This window comes from Candida jiufengensis, assembly GCF_024610255.1.
Source record: "Candida jiufengensis strain CBS 10846 chromosome Unknown scaffold6, whole genome shotgun sequence".
NCBI lineage: Eukaryota > Fungi > Ascomycota > Pichiomycetes > Serinales > Debaryomycetaceae > Lodderomyces > Lodderomyces jiufengensis.
Window position 1 is genome coordinate 639,478 of NW_026261557.1, and position 13,289 is coordinate 652,766.

The 13,289-nt window shown below is 28.6% G+C and overlaps 5 protein-coding genes across 5 annotated transcripts; 4 read left to right on the plus strand and 1 right to left on the minus strand. All coding sequences in view use genetic code 12, as the record gives it.

Moving 5' to 3' along the window:
- Positions 1–244: 244 nt before the first annotated feature.
- VAS1 (valine--tRNA ligase) lies at positions 245–3,406 on the plus strand (the record flags this gene model as incomplete). Its single annotated transcript, XM_051761726.1, has 1 exon — positions 245–3,406. One exon carries the CDS (start codon positions 245–247, stop codon positions 3,404–3,406), a length of 3,162 nt encoding a protein of 1,053 aa, XP_051621761.1.
- A 925-nt stretch (positions 3,407–4,331) lies between these two features.
- KGF54_001366 (uncharacterized protein) lies at positions 4,332–4,586 on the plus strand (the record flags this gene model as incomplete). The annotated part of the gene is made up of 1 exon (XM_051761727.1): positions 4,332–4,586. The coding sequence occupies one exon, from the start codon at positions 4,332–4,334 to the stop codon at positions 4,584–4,586; it is 255 nt and encodes an 84-aa protein (XP_051621762.1).
- A 648-nt stretch (positions 4,587–5,234) lies between these two features.
- KGF54_001367 (uncharacterized protein) lies at positions 5,235–5,669 on the minus strand (the record flags this gene model as incomplete). The annotated part of the gene is made up of 1 exon (XM_051761728.1): positions 5,235–5,669. The coding sequence occupies one exon, from the start codon at positions 5,667–5,669 to the stop codon at positions 5,235–5,237; it is 435 nt and encodes a 144-aa protein (XP_051621763.1).
- Positions 5,670–7,907: 2,238 nt separating this feature from the next.
- FAA21 (medium-chain fatty acid-CoA ligase) lies at positions 7,908–10,079 on the plus strand (the record flags this gene model as incomplete). Its single annotated transcript, XM_051761729.1, has 1 exon — positions 7,908–10,079. The coding sequence occupies one exon, from the start codon at positions 7,908–7,910 to the stop codon at positions 10,077–10,079; it is 2,172 nt and encodes a 723-aa protein (XP_051621764.1).
- A 713-nt stretch (positions 10,080–10,792) lies between these two features.
- KGF54_001369 (uncharacterized protein) lies at positions 10,793–12,964 on the plus strand (the record flags this gene model as incomplete). Its single annotated transcript, XM_051761730.1, has 1 exon — positions 10,793–12,964. The coding sequence occupies one exon, from the start codon at positions 10,793–10,795 to the stop codon at positions 12,962–12,964; it is 2,172 nt and encodes a 723-aa protein (XP_051621765.1).
- Positions 12,965–13,289: the final 325 nt, after the last annotated feature.

The following is a 13,289-nucleotide window of genomic DNA, read 5'->3' on the forward strand; positions in this document are numbered from 1 at the left end:
AAATTAATTTAGTCATATTTTATTGTTTGTGCTTCCAGTCGTTCGTATTAAATATCTGTCTCTCGCGTAAATATAAAAAAGTTAAAATTTTTCAATGAGTAATAAATTCATATAATCAGTTAAAATCGATTAGACTCATTTTTAATACTTGTGTATGCTTCTAAGCCGATCACTTCTATTTAAATCATTTATAAGAAGTAGATCTATCAATTCCAACACATACATCAGAAAATTTTATAATAAAATGAGTGAAACTGATTCAAAACCAATTGTTACCCCAGAAAATGGAAGTAATGAACAACCACCTAAACAAAAGACTGCAAAAGAATTAGAAAAAGAAAGAAAGAAAGCTGAAAAATTGGCTAAATTTAATGCTAAAAAGGCAAAACAAACATCCACACCACCACCAGCTAAATCAGATGAACAGAAGAAACAAAAACCTAAAAAGGAAGTTGAACCAATACCTGAATTTAAAGATGAAACAAAACCTGGTGAAAAAAAAATCTTAGTATCATTAGAAGATCCATCTTTTAAAGCTTATAATCCAAAAAATGTTGAAAGTTTATGGTATTCATGGTGGGAAAATCAAAAATATTTTGAACCTGAATTAACTGAATCTGGAGAAATTAAACCTGAAGGATGTTTTTCTATCCCTTGTCCACCACCAAATGTTACTGGAGCATTACATATTGGACATGCATTAACTGTTTCAATTCAAGATACTTTAATTAGATGGAATAGAATGCAAGGTAAAACCACTTTATTTATTCCTGGTTTTGATCATGCAGGTATTGCAACTCAATCAGTTGTTGAAAAACAAATATGGGCAAAAGAGAAAAAAACAAGACATGATTATGGACGTGAGAAATTCGTTGAAAAAGTTTGGGAATGGAAAGAAGAATATCATAGTAGAATTAAAGATCAATTTAAGAAATTAGGTGCTTCATATGATTGGAGTAGAGAAAGATTTACCTTAAATCCAGATTTATCCGAAGCAGTTACTGAAGCATTTGTAAGAATGCATGAAGACGGTACTATTTATAGAGCTTCAAGATTAGTTAATTGGTCAGTGAAATTAAATACTGCAATTTCAAATTTAGAAGTTGATAATAAAAATATTGCAGGTAAAACTTTATTAGCTGTCCCAGGTTATGACAATAAAATTGAATTTGGTACTTTAACCTCATTCTCTTATCAAGTTGAAAATTCAGATGAAAAAATTACCGTCGCTACAACTAGACCTGAAACTATATTTGGTGATACTGGTGTAGCAGTCCATCCAAATGATCCAAGATATAAACATTTACATGGTAAATATGTATTACATCATTTTATTGATAGAAAATTACCGATTATAACCGATTCAGAAGCTGTCGATATGGAATTTGGTACCGGTGCAGTTAAAATCACTCCAGCTCATGATCAAAACGATTACAATACAGGTAAAAGAAACAATTTAGAATTTATAAATATATATACTGATGATGGTTATCTTAATGAAAATTGTGGACCAGAATGGAAAGGAATGAAAAGATTTGATGCTAGAGCAAAAGTTATTGAAGAATTACAAAAGAAAGGATTATATGTTGAACAAAAAGATAATGAAATGACCATTCCAACTTGTTCAAGATCAGGTGATATCATTGAACCACTTCTCAAACCACAATGGTATGTCAATCAACAAGAAATGGCTAAAGATGCTATAGCAGCTGTCAAAAATGGAGATATTGTAATTACCCCAAAGACTTCGGAGTCTGAATATTTCCAATGGTTAGAAAATATACAAGATTGGTGTATATCACGTCAATTATGGTGGGGCCATAGATGTCCAGTATACTTTATAAACATTGAAGGTGAAGAACATGATAAATTAGATAATGAATATTGGGTTTCTGGTAGAACTGAAGAAGAAGCATTAGAAAAAGCCAATAAAAAATTTGCTGATAAAAAATTTACATTGGAACAAGATGAAGATGTTTTAGATACTTGGTTTTCCTCTGGTTTATGGCCAATTTCAACTTTGGGTTGGCCACATGCCACCAAAGACATGGAATTGTTTAGTCCAATGTCAATGTTAGAAACTGGTTGGGATATCTTGTTCTTCTGGGTTTCAAGAATGATTTTAATGTCATTAAAATTGACTGGTAAAGTTCCATTTAAAGAAGTCTTTTGTCATTCATTAGTTAGAGATGCTCAAGGACGTAAAATGTCCAAATCTTTGGGAAATGTTATTGATCCATTAGATGTCATCACAGGTATTCCATTGAAAGGTTTACATGACAAATTAACTACTGGTAATTTGGATCCAAGAGAATTGAAAAAAGCAATGGAAGGTCAAAAATTATCATATCCAAATGGTATTCCAGAATGTGGTACTGATGCTTTAAGATTTGCATTATGTGCTTATTCAACTGGTGGTAGAGATATTAATTTAGATATTTTGAGAGTTGAAGGTTATAGAAAATTCTGTAACAAGATTTATCAAGCTACAAAATTCGTTTTAGGTAGATTAGGTGATGATTACGTTCCGCAAAAGACTGCAGAATTAACTGGTAAAGAATCATTAGTTGAAAAATGGATATTGACCAAATTAACAACAGCTGCTAAAAATACCAATGAAGCTTTGGAATCACGTAATTTCGGTGATGCTACTAACTATATATATAATTTCTGGTATGATTTATGTGATGTCTACATTGAAAATTCAAAATCATTAATTCAAGATGGTACACCAGAACAAAAAAAATCAGCTCAAGATACATTATATACAAGTATTGATGGTGCATTAAGATTAATTCATCCATTTATGCCATTTGTAACTGAAGAAATGTGGCAAAGATTACCTAGAAGAGAAGGTGATAAAACTGAAACAATTACCAAAGCAAAATATCCACAATATTCAAAAGAATTTGATAATCAAGAAGCATTAAATGCTTATGATTTAGTTCTTGATATTACAAAAGGTGCTAGATCATTATTAGCTCAATATAATATCATAAAGAATGGTCAAGTATTTGTTGAATCATCAAATGATAAAATCTTTGATATTGCAAAAGATCAACAAGATTCTATTGTTTCTTTGATTAAAGGTGTTGAAAAAATATCAGTTGTAAAATCATCACAAGATGTACCATCAGGTTGTGCATTACAAGCAATTGGTCCAGATTGTACTGTTCATGTATTAGTAAAAGGTCAAATTGATTTAGATTCGGAAATTTCCAAAGTTGAGAAAAAATTAAATAATGCTCAAGAATTGAAAAAGAAACAAGATGAAAGTATTAGTAAATTTACTGATAAGACTAAACCTGAAGCTATTGAAAGTGCAAAACAAAGATTAGAGAAAGTTGTTGCAGAAATTGAAGGATATGAACAAACTATAGCCATATTAGAAAAATTAAAATTATAATCAGGTTAGAATGTAAATAGAAATTGGTAATGAATTTTTAGATATGACGTAATATATAATTTCAAAGTGTCCTCGATTTTAATTTTTTGATTTCAATCTTTACAATAATTTTGAATTAGTACGAGATTAAAATTAGTGTAGTATATATTCGATTTAAATCAGCATTAAATTTGAATTAGTATATACGGCGCTATAAAAATGATACGCCTATTCATAAACTTGTAGTGCAGATCCTTTAATGATATAAATTTCAGAATAGAAACTTCTTCATAATATACTTTTTGTGCAATTTCATTTTGTTAGCAATTTAATCTAATTTCAAGTTCGTATTAAACTGATTTAATTAGTCCTTATCTATTCATGTGACTCTAAAACTTGTTATCTGTATTACATACTCAATTGATCAGCTTGTTTATTAATATATTACTTGAATATTGGGAATAACTTATTGTTAAAAATTTAATGGGGTGACATTTTTCAAAACTCATTTTCAATTAAACTTGAGAACAATTTTAAGTTTAAATAAAAAGAGATAGACCAACTAAACAAAAACCTATGTATTTCTACAGTTTGAACTAAAGCACTACTCTCGATTAACCTTTATTACGCGTATTGTAAAAATTTAATGAAATTTTCATTTGACGGTTTTTCTGTGATTTCATGTTTCATTTAAATTAGTTTTATCATAATTAGTATGTAAGCCCTTTAATAATAATAATTTACTCTATTACGCATAACTTTCACATATAAACGTATTGTTTTTTTTTTTAATTTAAATTTTCAATTCCAAATTGGACAGCTAATGTGAAATTTTGAAAATTTTTGATGGAAAGTATAAATACTGCTGAAAATCCATTTCAGACTAATAATCAATCGTCTTGTTAAATTTAATTAAAAACTAATTTAAGTATAATATCAATTAAATATGGACGGACTTCTTAAAAAAGTTAAAGCTTTAACAAAAAATGTCGATCAAAAAGACTTAAAAGACGCTTATGACACTTATAACAAAACTGGTGGTTCGTTAGATAAAAAGGGAAAAGCCGTTTATCAAAATTATAATAAATCACATTCAGCTTCAGATGCAACAAAAACTGATGCCAAAACTGATGCCAGAACTGATGCTAAAACTGATTCAAAAACTGAATCAAATACTGAAACCAAAACTGAATCAAAATAATCTTGAGTTAAACAATCATGTGCTCAATTGTCGATAAAGGTTAATAGTTTTAATAAATATTTTTAATAATAGATATCATTAATGTAGGTGTCTACTCTTTTGATTGAATTTGATTGTATGATTTTAGACGCGTAATTGTCCTTCTAAAACAGTTACACATTTTGTCTAACATACACGGAATGTCGTGACATTAAATTTATAAACAAGACAGTAAGATTTATTTTTTTTAATTTGTCTGATAAAGTACAGACGTTTCTAGTGACCAATCAAAAAGTTTCACATGAATTCAAATTTTAGCTTTCCTATATCTACTAAAGATCCTCAAATCCATTTTTTTGATATAGAGGATGAAATTTCGTCCTTCTCGACTACGAGGGGACCGTAGTAAAGTAAATCATAAATAAAATTCAAAATTGTCATAATTAATTATATAAATTAGTTTATAGTCTTGTGTAATGATTGCGCAGTGTTTCATAAAAGTTGCAAATAGATGAAACTGATTTGGGTCCACTTCAATGTCAATATGAACATAATAAACTTTAGGACACACATTCAACCGAATCTTTCAATGACCATCAAGGTAAATCATAATTACAAAAAAAGCGACAAATGAACTGACAGGAATTATCGTAAAAGCAGCTGGATATTTTACAATGGTATTATAGATCCATTCAAATATTTGCACAGTTTGATGTCGATATGTCTCAAAATCGATTCGAGAAAATTTAACTCAGATTCATTAACTTGATAGTGTGGGTGCCTAGGTATATAATCATTGATCTTCCGTGATTTGCTTGGGTTTTTGGATATCGTAATTACAGAACCGTTGATAACAAATTTACCATCTTTTGCAGCTTTTCCAACTAGACCACCATTTAAACTGATATTTATTGCTGGTATATTTGTGTTCAAATAATACGTTTGCAGTTCTTCCTTCTCCCATGGTAACATCTGCTTATTCTTTGTAGATTCCTTAGAATTTTTTGATTCCTTGAACGGTGAATTTTGTTGAATTTTACCATTTGAATCCTTCGTCTCTTGTTTGCTTTTGACGGAGAAATGCTGTTCAGTAACCAGTTGCATCGTCTTTTTTGAAGTTAAGTAATGACGTATTCACCAAATCTTTTGCTTCGTATGACGATCATAATACTTTATGAAAGATTTGAAAACTTAATAGTAGTGATGAGAAATTAGGAAAGAGAAATATTTTTTTTTTTTCCTAATTCAACATGTATTAGAAATCTATACATAAACTAATAATTTAAAATTTATATACCAATTTTACTCATGCAGGCTTCCTAGATTTGGAAGCGTTCACTGCTAGAAATATCAGGGGAAAAATAGCTTTTATAGCCCATTAATAACCTAAAACAATCATCAATGCATTGAGATTCCTTTGATTAATGAATAACCAATCCTACTCAACCAAAACCCATGATATTCCAATAATAAAAATTAATTCTTTTGTATATTTCAACTTATATGATTATGATTTCTTACCGATTATGCCTTTCCAAATTTATCTTTTGAGCCCTCGCTCTTCAATCAAAATTCATAATCTTGATTCAAACCGCACCACTTCCACCAACATCTTCAAGCAGTCATAAAGAAAAAGTATTACTTGATTAGAATGATACGACAGTAATTTAAGTGTGCACTAGAGATATAGTGCTATGTTTAGATTTCACAAATGCAAAAATATTTAGGTCTGAAACATAGTACAAAACCAAGTTTTGCAGTCATATCAAAAAAAAAATAGATTCTTGCGAGACAAATTCGAGTATTGAGTAGATTCGCAAACAAAGACTCATTCTTTCATCTATAAAGTCAAAACCATGGAATGGTTTTACCTTTACTTTTATGCCCTTGGCGGTTTATGGTTTTTGAGTAAATTCAATTGGGAGATCATTAATCATTTCGAGAACAATTACAAACATGCCGTTGTATATCTTGAGAAACATGAAAAAAGATACAACCACAATACGAGCTCAAATGAAGATGAAGAAAATTCACACATCTTAAAAAACCTAACAAGGGCCAAAGAACACAAAAAGTTTGCTTATTTATCTAAAAATTTTTTTTATATTCTTCAGGTTGTTATATATGGAACAAGCGGTATTGTTGCTTCATTATTGATCAACGAAGCAATGCCAACAGCTAAGGAGTTGCTCAGCAACATCATATCAATCAACATTTCCAAATGATTATTACAAAATTGTTGGATTTTGCAAATTTGTATCCAAACTGGTTTGAATTCAAATTAAGTGGAAGGAATTCATAGAACTACGAACAATGTGTTGTAAATTGAGCGTTCTATAAATGAACAATTTGCACTACGAAGAAGGGAATGCGCTTTCACGCATGGCTTCTCAATTTTAATTATAAATTTATGTTGAAGAAAAATATTTATACCAAAAAGAGAATCAAATAAGACATGAGGACATTTTTAATGTTTTTGGAGGAGGAAAAACTAATTTCGGGGGACTTCTTATGATTTAGACGAACGACAATTCGAAAAGTTTTTTCAAATCAAAAAAAAAAATATGTCGGAGGTTAAAAATTAGCGAAATGTCTGTATTTCTTCTCTTACCTTCGAGCTTCCACTAACTTTCTCTCTGACAAAAAACAACTTGACCGTATTTTTTTCAGAAATAATTCTGATCGAGAAAGTGGTTATCACTTCAAAAGGGATGTAAACTCATCTTCCCTGTTTTTCTTAATGACTTTCATTTATAGCTTAGATGTTTACATTTTCACAAACTCACTACTAAGGTCAGTTTTATGACAATAAACCGAAAGTTGAGAAATATGTACGTTTCAAATTGGATGATTTTAAAGAAAAATCTCAAGAACGATTTGTGTTTATCTTAATCTGGAAAAGTACTTTAACGGATAAATAAAATTTCTACAAATATTGATCCATAATTGTTTTAGAATTTTTGTGCAAATCTTCGACCTAAAATCCATTCGAGTTTTGTCCCTAATTTCTCGGAGTTTGGAAGAAATACAATATATAAAATTGCCGAGGAACAAAATCTCCCCACATTTGAAACAAAAAAAGAAAATTAAAGCTTTTAAAAGATTTACCGTTACAATCTAAAAAGTAGTGTAAGATCTAACAGATATGTTTATACTTAAAAAGATCTTTTTGTTAAATCAACTTGAAACGTTTTTATAAATGTATATTGATAAAGCTTGTTTTATATTTTTTCATAATTTTTCAATAAATAGTTGATCAACGTTCACTAGTCAAAATAGATTGGATTTGTATAAAAATATCATTTTTAATTAGATATTAGTATTAAAATAAGTCATACAAAAATGGCAGCTTTATTTCAAGAAACCCCACAACATATTTGGGAAACTATTCAAGCAAATGTACCAATTGATACAAAAAAAGTTTGTAATGCAGTTCCATTACCAAATACTGAAGAACCTGGATTTTCACCAATTTATAGAAATCATTATTCACCAAAAGAATTAATTAATGTTCCGTATCCTGGTATTGATACATTATTTAAAACATTTGAACTTGCAGTTGAAAATAATGGTACTAATAGGGCACTTGGTCATCGTGTTAAAAAAGAAGATGGAACTTTCGGTCATTATGTTTGGGAAGATTATAAAACAGTTCAAATCAGAAGAAATAAATTAGGTTCTGGTTTATATTTTATTTTACAAAATAATCCTTATAAAACTGAAAGTGAAGCTCATAAAAAATTGAGATATGATCCATTAAATGAGGATGGATTTGTTTTAACTATATTTTCACATAATAGACCAGAATGGGCTTTAGCTGATTTAACTGCTATTGCTTATAACATTGTTTCAACTGCACTTTATGATACTTTAGGTCCAGCTACAAGTAAATATATTTTGGAATTAACAGAATCACCAATAATTTTATGTTCAAAAGATAAAATTAAAGGTTTAGTTGCATTAAAAGAAAAATATCCTGAAGAGTTAAGTAATTTAATTTGTTTAGTTTCAATGGATGAATTAACTACTGAAGATTCTGTATTAAAAAATTTATGTCATGAACATAATATGACATTATTTGATTATAAACAAGTTGAAAAACTAGGAGAAATTAATCCATTAGATCCTATTCCACCAAAACCTTCAACATCTTTCACTATAACTTTTACTTCAGGAACAACTGGGGCAAATCCAAAGGGGGTATTATTAACTCATGAAAATGGTGTATCAGGTATTACCTTCTTATATTCAAATTTTCAAGAAGGTAGAAAAGCGGGTAAAGCAACCATTTATTCATTTTTACCATTAGCTCATATTTATGAAAGAGCAAGTATTCAATTTGCATTTGCTGCTGGTGGTGCTGTTGGATTCCCACAAGGACCATCTCCATTAACATTATTAGAAGATGTTAAAGAATTACAACCAGATTTTATGGCGTTAGTTCCAAGAGTTTTAACTAAATTGGAAGCTGGTATTAAAGCACAAACTATTAATAATGATGAAAAACCAATTTTAAAAAATATTTTTACTAAAGCTATTAATAAGAAAATGGAATTACAAGGTAAGCCAGAAAATGAACATACAAATCCTTCTCATATAATTTATGATAGAGTTTTAGGGTTATTACGTAGAAAATTAGGACTTCAAAATCTTAGTTCCATAACAACTGGATCAGCTCCAATTAGTCCTGAAACTATTAAATTTATAAAAGCAGCAATGAATACAGGATTAGCTCAAGGTTATGGTATGAGTGAAACATTTGCAGGTATTATGGGAAGTTCAAAATTTGAAACTCAATCAAGTTCATGTGGTCCAATTTCAGTAACAACAGAATGTAGATTAAGAGATTTACCATCAATGGGTTATACATCAAAAGATGAAGGAGGACCAAGAGGTGAATTATTAGTTAGAGGTCCACAAGTATTTAAAGAATATTTTAAAGATCCTGAAAATACTGCCAAATCATTTGATAAAGATGGTTGGTTTTATACAGGTGATGTTGCAAGAATTGATTCATCATTAGGTAATAGAGTATTTATTATAGATAGAGTTAAAAATTTCTTCAAATTAGCTCAAGGTGAATATGTTACACCAGAAAGAATTGAGAATACTTATTTATCAGCGTTTCCATATATTGCTCAATTATTTGCTCACGGGGATTCATTACAAACTTTTTTAGTTGGTGTTGTTGGATTAGATCCAATGTCTATTTCATCATATATTAAATCAAGATATAATGAAACAATAACAAATCATGAAGATATTAAAAGATTTTTCCAAGATCGAAAACGTAAAAGAGAATTATTATTAGATATGAATAAATCAATTGCTGGACAATTACAAGGTTTTGAAAAATTACATAATATTATAATTGATATTGAACCATTAAGTGTTGAAAAAAATTTAATTACTCCAACTATGAAAATTAAAAGACCAATTTGTACAAAATATTTTGAAAATGAATTAAAAAATTTATATGATGAAGGTTCAATTATAAAAGCTGAAAAATTATAGATTTATTTTTATTTCACACAATATAATATACAACTAGACTACATCAAAAGGAAAGTTTTAAAATTAATTCTTTGCTACCTCTTCATTCAATTTTGTTCAAGTGATGTTATTGATGTTATTTTATATCTCTTCATCTTATTTAATGATCTTTTGGAATTGATCGGTTATAAATTACGGAGTTATCATCTACTCAGATTTTGTGTAAATCTCTATTATATTTAAATTTACGATACAAAGGTTTCAAACGTTTTTAATATTTGATCAAATCTTTAATAAGGAAATTATAACCATTCATAAAATCCATTATTGACAATACTTTTCTTTATATATCATCAAGAATTCCAAAGAGTATTGATATATATGAAATTTCTGAAAATAATACATGTGGTATTAAAACAAAAACATCAAAAGATCAATTTATTGTAATAGACTATGATTTAATGCTAATTAATTTATAAACAAAACTATCATTAAAATAAATTCCCCACTTTTTATATGAAAATAAAGCCTACAAAGTTTAAATAAAAAACAATGAAAAAGAATAGATCAACAATTTTAGATTTATGTCAATTTTAATAAAAAGTGGAGAATAATAAAAGGATTTGAGCCAGTTTATATATACATATATATCTACATACTCATACTTTATTATCATATAAACTGTCTGTGAATTGAATGTATTAGTCTGAATCAAAATATAGATCAATTACAGAATGGCATCAATAGTCGAAGAGTCACCAGAAGAAATATATTTGTCATTACAAAAGCATTTACCAATTAAAAATAAACTTACATCATCAGCTATTGCATTACCAAATTCATCTAAGAAAGGTTATAGTTCAATTTATAGAAATTCTTATAATCCATCAAAATTATATTCAAAAATTCATCCTTCTTTAAGTACTTTATATGAATTATTTGAATTTGGTTATTATTTCAATTCAAATAGACCTGCTTTAGGAGTTAGAGAAAAATTAAAAGATGGTAAATTTGGGAAATATATATGGCAAGATTATAAAACTATCAGACAAAGAAGAAATAATTTTGGATCTGGTATATTTTATGTTTTAGAAAATAATCCTTTTAAAAATGATAATGAATCTCACAAGTATTTAAAGTATGATCCACTTCAAAATGATAAATCATTTGTATTAACTATATTTTCTCATAACAGACCTGAATGGGCATTAACTGATTTAACTACAATTGCTTATTCAATCACAAATTCTGCCTTATATGATACCCTTGGTAAAGATACGAGTAGATATATTTTAGCATTAACTGTATCACCAATTATTATTTGTTCTAAAGAGAAGATAAAGGTATTGATTGAGTTAAAGAAAATTAATCAAGCTGAATTGTCTAGTTTGATTGTCATTGTTTCCATGGATGATTTAGAAGATTCACCTGAAAACAAAGAACTAAGTTTATTAGCTGAACAATATAAAATCATGTTGTTTGATTTAAGAACTGTTGAAAAATTTGGTGAATCTCATCCATTAGCACCGATTGCACCAAGTCCAAATACGAATTTCACAATTTCATTCACAAGTGGTACAACTGCAACTCCAAAGGGGGTAGTTTTAACTCATGAAAATGCAGTTGCCGGTGTATCTTGGAGATATACTAAATCATTTAAACATGCAGATCCTGATAGAGTAATATCCTTTTTACCTATGGCTCATATTTATGAAAGAGCAAACGCTCAATATTATTTAAGTAGCGGCGCAGCTATTGGATATCCACTGGGGAGAACTCCGGCAACGTTATTTGACGATGTTAGAGAATTACAACCAAATGTTTTAGCTACTGTACCTAGAATGTTAAATAAATTAGAAGCAACAATTAAAGCATTAACAATTCAAAATAATTCGAATCCTAAAATCAGAGACCTTTTCACTAAGGCTATTAATGAAAAATTAAAATTGCATTCAGCACCTACTGAAGAAGACACTAATACAGCTCATAAAGATCATGATCATCTATTGGATTCATTAAGAGCAAAAATGGGAATGTCAAGTGTTCAAACAATGTCAACTGGAAGTTCACCTATTGATCCAAGAACTATCAGATTTGTTAAAGCTGCGTTAAATGTTGGTATAAGTAATGGATATGGTTCGACTGAAAGCTTCGCAGGTTTTGTTAGTAGTTTCAAATTTGATCACAACCCGGGTTCAATTGGTCCAATTGGTGTTTCAACTGAATGTAGATTAAAAGATATACCTGCAATGAATTACACTTCAAAAGATGAAGAAGGTCCAAGAGGTGAATTTTTATTGAGGGGTCCGCAAATTTTCAAAGAATATTATAAAGACCCCAAATCAACTTTAGAATCATTTGATGAAGATGGTTGGTTTCATACAGGAGACGTTGCTCGTATAGATCCCAAAAATGGTAATAAAATTTATATAATTGATAGAGTTAAAAATTTTTTTAAATTATCACAAGGTGAATTCATTTCACCTGAAAAAATTGAAAATTTATATTTATCATCAAATCCAATAATTCAACAAGTTTTCATTCATGGAAATTCATTAAATTCTTATCTTGTTGGAATTGTAGGATTAGATCCTTTAACAATTGAAAATTATTTACAATCAAAATTTAATTCAAAATTAACTAACCAATCCGAAATTATAGCGTTTTTAAATGAACCACAACAGAAAAAATTTATATTATCTGATTTTAATTCAGCAATAGGTGACAATTTACAAGGTTTTGAAAAATTACATAATATTGAAATTTTTTTTAATCCATTAACTGTTGAAACTGGAGTTATTACTCCTACTGCTAAAATTAAAAGACCAAATTGTACTAAATTCTTTGATAAAAATTTAAAGGCATTGTATGATGAAGGTTCAATTTTAAGAAATGAAAAATTATAACTCAACTGGTTGATTAGATAGTTTTTAGCATTTGTATTTACTGTAATATACGGTTGACTTGAATGATTCACGATTCGTAAGAGTTCAATGGCTGATTAGATAGTTCTTAGCATTTATATTTAATAGAATATATATAATTGATATAGGTGTTTCACAATTTGTACAACTTCGAGTTTTGTGTAATTGGAGAACTTTGAAATCAAACAGTGAGAATAACTAAAGGAAAAAGTTTAATCTCACAACTACGAGCTTTAACAATAGATTTAACAATAAACGATCAACGTATATTCTAATTTTTTCTAACTCTAAAAATTTTTTATTTGAA